The sequence below is a fragment of the Perognathus longimembris genome, chromosome 22 (genome assembly GCF_023159225.1).
Source record: "Perognathus longimembris pacificus isolate PPM17 chromosome 22, ASM2315922v1, whole genome shotgun sequence".
Lineage (NCBI taxonomy): Eukaryota > Metazoa > Chordata > Mammalia > Rodentia > Heteromyidae > Perognathus > Perognathus longimembris.
In genome coordinates, this window is record NC_063182.1 from 24,185,360 (window position 1) to 24,197,373 (window position 12,014).

The following is a 12,014-nucleotide window of genomic DNA, read 5'->3' on the forward strand; positions in this document are numbered from 1 at the left end:
CTCAAGCTCATTCTCTTTACCCATGTTGTTTTTGCAGGGTGAGGGGTGGGATTTGGAGGCGTGTAGAACTGGAGTTTGAACTCAAGACTTCATAATCACTAGGCTGGTGCTCCACCACTTGAGCCACACTGCCAGCCATGCTTTTCATTGGTTATTTTTGGAGATGGGGCCTAGGGAACTTTAATGCCTAGACTGGCCTCAAACCACCATCTTCCAGCACTTAGCCTCCTGAGTAGCTAGGATTACAGGCATGAGCTACCAATACCTGGCATATTTGCCTTCTTTTACTCTACAGTACCACAAAGTACATGCAGCCTTTTTGTGCCATTTTCTCTCTCTTTTCTCATGTTCAGTTCTTTTGATACTTCTGGAAAAGAAATGTCCGTAGACAGAGGCTAGGACATGTCAGCACTAAGGCCAATTTTGTGAGGTAAATGACTCATATTAATGATTCAGCCTTGGGTTTCTTGAAGTTACCTAATAACTATAAATGTTTGATCAAACAAAGAAGAATTGATGGCAGAAACAAAAACATGTGTTTTATGCATTTATATTTTGAAAATAGTTGCAGTACAATTGTCAGGATGAGTAGCTGTTTCTAATTTAAATACAGAAATAATACAAATTGGTATATGAAAAACTGAAAAGATTGGCACTTTTAGCAAGCAGAAACTTCATAATAAGGTCATTTTAATCTGGATCTGTTTTTATAATGATAATGTGGTTTCTTCCTTAAAGCAACATCATCAATTAGGTTAAAAAACAAAAACAACAATAACAAAATTCCTAGGTCTAGCACTAGCCTATCAGCCTAATGAGTTTGAACAAAACCAGGGTGGCCTTTGCCCTGCAGTGAATAGAGAATGGCTTATGTGTGACAGATTAAAAGATAATTAAACACTTTTGCTTTTAATTAAATGAGAAAGCATTATTGCATCAATATTAATGAAATTCAATACACATGGCTCTTAATAGAAATTAAAGGAATAACTATTTCCATATTTATTCTTCAAGGCTCCACCTTCAAGAGATAATGGGTGAGAGGATTTCCTTAAAAGATTAAGGCTTCAGGGCATGTAGTCTTCTTTTCTCTTCCTTTTATTACTTTGTAAACATTAAAGGACATCTGTAATAATACCAACAGCCAAGAACTATTTTCATCTGATCTGTCCTCCTAAGCCATCTATAACCTCAAGATATTTTCCACATCTGCCATAGTTAGTGTTTGATGTTAAGACAAAAATGGTGCCTTTTTCCCCCTAAATTAAATTAAAACCATGGCTACAGAAACTGCTTTCTAACAATTGTGCCGTGCCTTTGGGAATCTGTAGGCTAGTCCCTTGGTAGGTGTAGGTGTAATAAAACAGCTGTGCTGTGCAAGGTTATAAATGGTGGCCAGTATCAAAGAGTGCACAATGTAATAATTTTTAATCGATTAATAATGGTTGGGTATACACTGCTGTCTTGATTGAGAAGAACTAGATATTCCTGTTCTTTGGGAATACTGAAAATGAGACAAGATCAAGTATTAGATATAACTGATGGGGATCTTATTATGCTAACTGAGCATAGAGGAAAAATGGTGTTATGAAGGAAGAAAAAGTATAATGAATATGAATTCTCAAAACAGCTGTAGTATACACTTATACATTTTGTGTTATTGATCTGCTATATATCCCAATATAAACCATCCAGGAATTATAGTATTTAACTTCCATTTTCTTTTTACTATGATTTTATTCCTAAAAATCACAGTGAAAAAATAACTCATTCACTGGATTCTGTTGGACATCCAGGAACAAAACAAAACAAAACAACACTGATACCTCCATACTTGGTAGGCTAATATTTTCACTAACATTTACATAGACCAATGGAATGAGCCATATCCCGCTTATCTACCCTACTCCGCTATAAAACAATGACTAGTTGATTTTTACCAGTGTCTTGAGGAATTTTATTAAATCTCCATGGGGAATGGAAGGTGTCTTAGCCATATTGTAGTCAAAATCAGTTAGCCATTCCAAGCAGTCAGTTGTTGTTTGCAGCTGCAAATCTGGACATTGTTTGTTAACTTTGGACTGTATCTCCTTAATGCAATGTTCTATGCTATAAAAAAAGAAATAAAACATTATTTTAGTAGGAATTATTATCATATTATTATCATATTATATATATATATATATATATATAATACCACAGTGTAGTAACCCAGCTTTTTTCATTCCTTGATAACCCCCATTTCTAATCCTAAATCTCTGACCTCCAGAAAACTGTCTGTCTGGTCCTGACCACAGCTGAAAAATATTCCCACCCCAATAATCTTTGAGCTTCTGTAAACACCACCTGTGTGTGGTTCTGACCTATGCAAACTCTGCCCCACTGTAGGTCAGGGCTGCTCTTGGTCCACCCAGGATGAGGCAGTCAGAGCCAGCCAAATAAAATCCTTGTCACCTTTGTCCGTGCCTCAGTGGATTTTGTTGACTTCGAGAACATTACAACAGGCCCTGAAAAATGTTTGTATGTGGTATCTAATTGTGTACATCTACAAAGTTCTTTTAAAATTCTATGATATGACAATAATAACAAGGAAAAATTTACTTTTTGGTTGAAACTTGAAAGTTCTGATTTTTGGCTAAAGAAAATGCAATATCAGAAGTATTAAATATTGAATCATTTAGAGATGAGTTAGAAATTCTTTTGTGTTAACACTAATACCAAGCATAATACACTAACTAGAACAATAGCATCCTTAATAGGATGTGGGTGAGAGGCATAGAAAAAAAAAACATGTGAATATCAGAACATACATAATGTACTAACAAGTGAATGACAATATAAGTTATGGAAAACTTTAATCAAAGGAATATTAGGAGTTCAGGGAGAAGTTGTAAAGGATACAAGCTGTATACAATGTTTCTATAACTAAACATTTTGCTGTCATCCAACTCTATCCCTCAAATGAAAAGATACCGAAAATAGCATTAAGTGATACATTAATAATAATTACATTTCTATGAGGAAATTATGTGAGGTTTAGATTTTACTTGTCTATATTTCCTGTTTCTTTACCAAAAACAAAAATAAGAGAAAAATTATTAATTATTAAACAGAATCTTGAATCTATTTATTAAATTCCACTGAAAATTGTTAGGTCTGATAAAATAAGATATATGTAATATAATTACCATTTGTAAATCGGTACATTGATAATTATAAACTTTTGTGGGGTAAACTGGTGACCTTTCACATCGTGCCATCTGCGGAGCCACGGGGATCACACGCACATGACATCTTACCACCACCTGATGGCAGCACATCTAAAGTGCAAGAAAACAAATCCCTTCACCCCAAATTGACAGTTATAAAATCAACAGCGTCTTCATCGCATTAAGAAAGGTTTGTTACCAAAAGTTACTGTTTTGAAAAGTACCATAGCTTTTCATTGTAGGTTCCATATGATGCAACCACATAGGTTTTATAAACCAAGCTCTGATTATTGGCACTCATGTTAAATGGAAGACTCTTTTGATAGTATTCATCAGGTATAAGTTGCCTCCAAAATATGTAGTGTAAATATTAAAGTAAACTCTTTAGGAGACTTCTGAACATGAGTGAATTCAAACTAAATTGCCTTGGAAAAAAATAAATTCTGAGAATCAAAGAGGCTTTTCATGAAACAAAGAACTCAGAAGAAAAATAATAGCTCCTTTGGCCACAGGCCACCTAATTTCCTGATGGAAGAGTATGGGTATTTAGGAGTACCAGTTCAATCTGACAAGAGATTGGCATGTGCTTTTCAACTTACGTAAGCATGTCCATGGACCAAGAAACACAATGCCCAAGGCATACACCTTGACTCCAGGGATCCTTTATCAAAGGTTTGCATTATAGCATGCTCATGTGTTTCATGCAAGAAAACCTAATAGACTGCAGCAATGTGAACTGGAAAGGCTGCGCAGCTAGTGTACCTAAATCTGCTTCAGTCAGGACTCAGCTTTTAGGCTAATTTCTAACATCTGAATCTGGGTAGAGGCCAAAAATTACAATTTGTAAGTAGGGAAAAGCCTTCCGAGAGCAACATATTTCAGTAATTTGTCTGAACGCTGATAAAAAGATCAAGCTGTTACATTTCAAGAGATCTTCTCATTGAGATAAACTAAAACACTTGGGCCTCCTTTTAAAAATGATTTGGACACCCAATTAGATAGCTAAATATCTTGTCAGTCTGTCATTCAATATTGTTCATAATCTTATTTTTAAAACTCATTTTATTGCTTGTCTAATTTTTAAAGGGATATTTTCAAGATTTAAGATGAATGCCTGCAATCCTAGCACTTAAAAGGTTAAAACAGAGGAATCTCAAATTCAAGAGCCAACCTAGGCTACCTAGAGAATTCCAGACCTGTTCAGATTATAGAGTGAGGCCTTTTCTCAAGCAAATTAAAAAAAATAAGACTGATGTCATTTTAATATGCAATCTAATAATTTACCTTCCTTGAGAACAAAATTATATTAATGTTCAATATTTAAAGTAATGCCTGCATATACCACATTTCAAATATTGGATTAAAGTATGCATAGTAATACATTGGTAATCTTGGGGAGTTTGTATTCTTAGATTCTTAGACATGAGATGTTAATTTAGTTTTTCTTAAAATAACACACCTAGCTGGGTGCTGGTGGCTCACGCCTATAATCCTAGCTACTCAGGAGGCTAAGATATGAGGACTGCCGTTCAAAGCCAGCCCAGACAGAAAAGTCTGTGAGACTCTTTTCCAATAAACTACTCACAAAATGCTGGAATTGGGGCTGTTGCTCAAGTAGTAGAGAACTAGCTTGGAATACAAAGAAGCTCAGGAACAGAGCCCAGCCCTGGGGTCAAGCCCCAGGATTGGCAAAAATAAATAAATGAATGAATGAATAACATACTTGCCTTTATTTTGAATTGTTTCCCATTTAACTGAAAATTGCTTCTAATTTTTTTTAAACCAAGGTCAGTCATGAAAATATAACTTAGTGTAACCAAGCTAACAAGGTCCCAAACATTAAATTTAAAGAGGTTAATGGTTGCAGTAGATTTATTTCCCTAATAGTCCAGCTTCCCAAGTTAACAATGATTTTACTTAGCAAAGACTTCTTAAAAGAGTTCTTTGCTTTATTTGTATTTATGTCATATTTATTTGCTTTATTTATCAAGATTCCTGGAATCAACCTAAATGTCTATAAACAAAGTGACTAAATGACCCAGCAGCTCACTTTGTGGAATCTAATCATGAAAAAGTAGAATTGTACTTATCAATACAAATGAATGTAAAAAACACAATGCTAATCAGGAGGAAGTACAAATAAATACACACAGTATGGTATCAAACATATAATAATTTGAGAATATTCCACAGAATCCACATATAGCACAGGATTATAAACGTGGGCAGTGGAAATGTGAGAAATGCACTGGAATGCTCCAACCTCGCTTTCCATCAGGGTGGGGATGGAAGTGACAAGAGATTTGGGAGGGAATCCTAAAGAGCCTTAGCTCCCTTAAACTGGACGGAGAGCACAGGAGTACTTACCAGAATACTCTATCCTTTTTTTTTTTTTTGCCAGTCCTGCGCCTTGGACTCAGGTCCTGAGCACCTTCCCTGGCTTCCTTTTGCTTAAGGCTAGCACTCTGCCACTTGAGCCACAGCGCCACTTCTGGCCATTTTCTGTATATGTGGTGCTGGGGAATTGAACCCAGGGCTTCATGTATAGGAGGCAAGCTCTCTTGCCACTAGGCCATATCCCCAGCCCCTATCCTTTTTCCCGTGCTTCAACATTTCTTAATAAATTGTAACTCCAATGTGCTTTAATTATAATGACTCTAAATCATCCAAGTTAATGATGTGTACAAGTAGATGCCTTTCTGCATATAAATCAATTTATAAACCATTTTAAAATGCAATGTTGAGTATGCTTTTTAAAGAATATCTGTGGCAATTTCCTCAATCAATGTTTTTCTTTCATTTCTGTAAAAATTGCATATCAAATGAAGGCATTATGTTTGATAAACATAAAGTGAATGATGAATATATGGTGGACACAGTGACATACATGGGGGACCAAATGTATTCATCATTTTATCCCTGAAAGATTCTGTCTAGTAAGCATGGCAGAACTGTGAATAAATAATAAGCATTAAGATGTTAAGGAGAATGTACAGTAGGCTGGGAGAGTGTACAAGAAGGAGCCACTATGGCTGCGAGAGGTTTAAAAATTGCTTTTTTTTTAAGAGATTGTATAGATTATATTGAAGAATCACTGAACATGAAGTTCACTAACACCTGACCTTAAAAGAATCCATTACTGATTGTATAACCTCAATAATGTCTCACTTGATAACTCTACTTTGGGACATTAAAACACATGAATTTATTTTATGGCCACAACTACATTTATGCATGTACATGTATTTGCATGTATAGACAGATGCATTCTTACTTCCAAAATGATTGATGCCCTGTAAAAATAGATGGCATTGAACAGCAATACCATCACAAAGGCCTATTGGTTAGGGGCAGGTATAGATTGAGGGGAGGAGAGGAATTGAGAAAAGAAGGGATAAAATTAAGACATACAATTTTGAGACACAGGCTTACTTTAGAAGCTCCTGTAAGATTCAGAATACTCTTCACTATTTAATCATGAAATGTCTAAAAGGGAAAAAAGTATGTTCCACTGGTGAAAATTATGAAACATTTTTGACAAAAAGGTTATAGAAAACTTACATGTGTTTTCATTGAACCTTAGAATATTTTCAAATTTTTATTTCCTGAATCAAGGTAGAAGTCACATGATAGAGTTCAAAGACAATTTTACAGTACAAAAAAGCCTAAGCTTTAAAAAACTTGTAAGCATTTATTTATTTATTGTCAGCTGTAGGGCTTGAACTCAAGGCCTGGGCACTGCTCTTGAGCCTCTTTGTGCCCAAGGCTAGCACTCTACTGCTTGAGCTACAACATCACTTCATTTTTGAGTGGTTAATTGGAGTTAAGATTCTCACAGAAGCTGGGAATGTGGCTCAAGCAGTAGAGTGCTAGCCTTGAACAAAAGAAGTTCAGGGACAGTGACAAGACCCTATGTTTAAGACCCAGGACTGGCCAAAAAAAAAAAAAAAAAAAAAAAGGAGTCTCACAGGGATTTTTTCTTGGCCAGGGCTGGCTTTGAACTTCGATCCTCAGATCTCAGCTTCCTGGGTAGCTAGTATTACAGGCCTGAGCCACCAGCGCCTAACAAGCATTTACATTTTTGACATTCTTATTTATTATACTTCTTACCCACGAAATAAGTTCAGTTTAAAGAAAAGTATTTCAGTTCTATCACATGTACATAAAAGCACAAATAAATAGCTTTGTGAAGTAAATATTGTAGGTGATGTAAAGCAACAAACCAACAAAACGTCCCAAAGATTGTTTCATATCTAATTAGATCATTAAAATTTCTTGAGATCAATAGGTAATTTGTAGGAAACTGAGCTGATTTATAAAAACTAGTGTGTATTTAAATTCTAATTCAGTCATGAACTAAAAATTTATTTTTCTGAGATCAAGGCATTCATAGATAACATTTTTTAAGGCCAAGGAAAAGACTTAAAACAGCTATTTCCATAGCTACAATGTGTAAGAAATTAAGCATTTATGCTGAACTGTGTTCAGAGATCTGGCTATTTCAACAAGTTATAACTACATTTTCAGGAAAAAATACATGATACCAAATCCTATTAGCACTATCTCTTTAAATCTTTCTCCTATGTATCTTTCGTTTCCTCATTTTCTGAAAGACTTGGCTCAGGCTCTAATCATCTCTCATCTGGACTACATAGTAATGGTTACCTGAAGTGCTCTTCTTTTGGTAGGCCACCTTTCATTAAGAGATTACTATAAGAAGCACAGTATGAAAGAATCTTTAGAATTAGGACCTTCAGTTGATTTGTTGCTTCATATCAACTACAATAAAAGAAGCTGCGTGCTGGTGGCTCATGCCTGTAATCCTAGCCACTCAGGAGGCTGAGATCTGAGGATTGCAGTTCAAAGCAGAAAAGTCCCTGTGAGACTCTTACCTCCAATTAACCACCAGAAAACCAGAAATGGAGCTGTGGCTCAAAGTGGTAGAGTTTTACCCTTGAGCGCAAAAGCTCAGGGCAGCACCCAGACTGGAGTGGTAGGAACAGGAGAGCAGTGGCACAGTCTAGTCATGGTGATTTATTATCCCTAACAAGCAAGCATAAGTAACTCTTTCCTTTTTTATTAATCTATGAAGACATGCCCTGTAATTTCACAACTACTAATATCAAAACATGGTTTGACTCAAGAAAACTACACAAATTAAAAATACAGAGGAAAGTAGGGAATCTGCACCAGCACTTAGTCTATGTTGAACCCATCTAAGAGATGGTAAGAAATGGAAAAAAAATAACAAAGAGGAGTACTATGTAAATATGAGATCAGAAGAGATCTAAAAACAGCATGTACACTGCATCTTTCTATCCAACAGAAAAATCAATCACATGATTAGGATGTGAAGAAGACAGTCACACAGCAGATACTCTCTCATGCTACCATGGGAAAGAAGTCCTTTTAGCCTTGCTGAAGAAAAACTTTGATATAACTATGGTGCAACTTCTAACAAAGTTTCAGAGATTAAACTCTGAATAAGGATGCATCTCTTTGTCTCTCTCCCCTCTTCTCCCTCCCTCTCTCTATATATATGCATATATAACTACTTATCTTTGGAAAAACAACAACAACAAAAAAGGCTAGAAGTAGCATACTTGCTCAACAAGAAGCAATGGGTTTGCCAGGTGCTGGTGGCTCATGCCTGTAATTCTAGCTACTCAGAAGGCTGAGATCTGAGAATCACAGTTCACAATCAGTTCAGCAGGGAAGTCCATGAGATTCTTTTCTCCTATTAATCTCAAAAAAGGCAGAAGTGGAGCACAAAAGCTCAGCAACAGCACCTAGCCCTGATTTCAAGACCCAGGACCAGCACTTACACAAACAAATCAATATAATTTTGTATGTATACATATAGAAGTAGAGAATATTTCTAGAGAGTTAAGTGATAATTAACCAAGGTGGGTTTCCTCTGAAGAATAAAACTAAGAGGGACAAAGGAATAGAGTGGCTTCCTTATCTCTGCTTTTCTCTAGCACCAGAAAATTTATCACACTTAAGTGGTAGAGCACTAGCCTTGAGCAAAAAAAGCTCAGGGACAGTGTCCCAAAAAAAAAAGAAAGAAAAGAAAAGAAAATGTCAAATATTATCATGTATAATCAAAAGGCACTTAGAGAAAAAAACTGGCAAATGAGGCAGCCTCATCTATCATATTCTACTCATCGAACTTCACTCTAATTTAAGATGAGTCAAATGCAAGAGTAACAAAACACCTAGTGCTTGATTATTGGCTATCTTTTCAATTATTAATTTAGGCAGTGGTAATATGGTGATGAACAATTACATATGTAACGAGGGGATAAAAAAAGAGTCTTGAAAGTAAAGTAGCAAGTAAGGACACTAGCTTCCAGCCCTCTTCTCAGCTCCCAGCCTAGATCCCACAGGAGGAGATTCTTGGTCCCAACAATCTAGATTTAGGATTGTGATCAGCAACAAGTTTCGTGTGAAAACTGTGATGGTCAATCTTTAGAAGATAAGGAGATACAAAGGACATTAGTAAAGCACACTTTAGAATGTATACGGGTAAAAGATGGAAATTACATAAAGTAAAAAAAAGTTTAAATAAAAGAGTATATATTAAGTTATATCTTCTTGGTATTACTAAGTATTAATACTATCGATTATACTTCCAGCAAACAACTTCAGGAAGTAACAATATATAGTCTTTGTAAAAACTTTCATTTTACATAATTTTCATAGCTATAAATATATTAATATAAAAAGAATAAATAAGGTGTGTGTGTGTGTGTGTGTGTGTGTGTGTGTGTGAATCCAGAGGCAGACTTAGGACTGGCTCTGTCATAAGAAGTCCAAGGTTGGTAGATTATTAAAAGATTTCTTTCTGAACTCAAGATCCTGCAATTGCCATGTAGGAGATTAATCACTTGATCTGTACATCTAACCCTCTTTGCTTTAGGAATTTTTCAAATGGTTGTGTATCCTGAATAGATGGGAAGACAGCACATCACTGAACCCAGTTGTTATTAGTTGAGATGGAGGCCCTGAACACTGATCCTCCTGACCTCTACTCTTAGAGTAGCTGGGATTACAGGTGTGAACCACGTAACGTCCTGTTTAAAATTGTTTTTTAGTTTCCTTTTTCAAACGTTTAAGCTGTCATAGGGAAAACCTCAAAGAAAACTTTTATATATAAGTGCACATATTTAAGTACTCTGAATAATAAGTAAATTTATGTAGTTCACTTATGAATTATCATCTTATTAATAAAAGTGGCTAAATTTAGAGTAATGGTTTATCCAATATGCTCTCACAATATTGTTCCTCCTCTCCCAAGCCTGGGATTAAGACATATGGCATTTTTTTTCCTGGTAGCACTTTGTTCTTTGTTTTCTTAATGTATTTTATTATTATTGTAGAAGTGATATACAGAGGCGTTGCAGTTATATAAGTCAGGTATTTACGACATTTCTTTTTTTTTTGCAAGTCCTGGGCCTTGGACTCAGGGCCTGATCACTGTCCCTGGCTTCTTTTTGCTCAAGGCTAGCACTCTGCTACTTGAGCCACAGCGCCACTTCTGGCCTTTTCTGTTTATGTGGTGCTGAGGAATCGAACCCAGGGCTTCATGAATGCGAGGCAAGCACTCTACCACTAGGCCATATCCCCAACCCTGACATTTCTTTTTGAACCATGTCACCCTTCCCTTGTTCTCTCCCAGTGTTTCCCTCCCATCTCCACCCACAAGTTGGATAGTTCATTTTCCAATAGAGTCTAGCAAGTATCACTGCTTTATTTGTTCACTCCTTGTCCCATCTTTCTTGTTCCCCACTTACCCTCCCATCTGTTTTTTTATGTCAAAAGAATAAAAGTAGACATCTTCCATAAGTACCACATAAATTTGCTCTCTAAGGTATACACAGAGGTTGTCGATAATTAGCAAGCAGAAGTTTAAAATGCTCTTAACATTCAATAATACCTGTCCAAAAGAATATTAAGAAAACAAAAATCATTTTATATCAGATTCTGAGCTCAAAAGAACTTCTGTGTCTCAATATTTTATTTTAGTAATAAGTTCCAGTCAGCTCAAAAAAACATTCTATGCAGCTTTCAGTTAGTTAGAGCAGTCTATGGGTACAGCATTCATAGCATGAGATTTACTCTCGTTATCATCTTTTATGTGAGCTTCATCATTACTGATTTCTATAATCAGAACTACATTTCACTCAGCTCTGACTTGAGTGGCAAGGAAGATGTAAAAGTGAAATTGTTTGAAAGAATGACTGCCTCTCTTGAAGGGCAGGTGAGGGTTCATTGACCTGTGGGCACATTGGTTCATTCTTGTGAATCACTGCTTTGGGGAGGTGAAAGACCCAGTGGCTCATAAAAACTTGATGATATTAAGAAGAGGGAGGGCTGGGGATATAGCCTAGTGGCAAGAGTGCCTGCCTCGGATACACGAGGCCCTAGGTTCGATTCCCCAGCACCACATATACAGAAAATGGCCAGAAGCGGCGCTGTGGCTCAAGTGGCGGAGTGCTAGCCTTGAGCGGGAAGAAGCCAGGGACAGTGCTCAGGCCCTGAGTCCAAGGCCCAGAACTGGCCAAAAAAAAAAAAAAAAAAAAAAAAAAAAAAAAAAAAAAAAAGAAGAGGGAAAGAATTCACACTGGAGATGTCAGGGTCATTGGAAGAAATACAGCTTTAAAAATTCAAGTGTGAGAAAAAATACTATATTTAAAAATGAATTGCTAATGTTTTTTTCTTTTAAAAACTATTATGGAAAACCCATATCATACAGATGTTCATTACTTATTCAATGTACACCACTGGGAGATAAATAGAACT

At 36.0% G+C, this 12,014-nt stretch overlaps 1 protein-coding gene across 8 annotated transcripts in view; it reads right to left on the minus strand.

Moving 5' to 3' along the window:
- Nucleotides 1-12,014, minus strand: part of Kiaa0825 (KIAA0825 ortholog) — a 393,831-nt gene that overhangs the window by 337,572 nt on the left and 44,245 nt on the right. For all 8 annotated transcript variants that reach the window (XM_048331257.1, XM_048331260.1, XM_048331259.1 and 5 more), the window contains one exon: nt 1,941-2,109. In XM_048331257.1, coding sequence (XP_048187214.1) covers nt 1,941-2,109 — 169 coding nt within the window. The remainder of the gene's footprint in view (nt 1-1,940; nt 2,110-12,014) is intronic.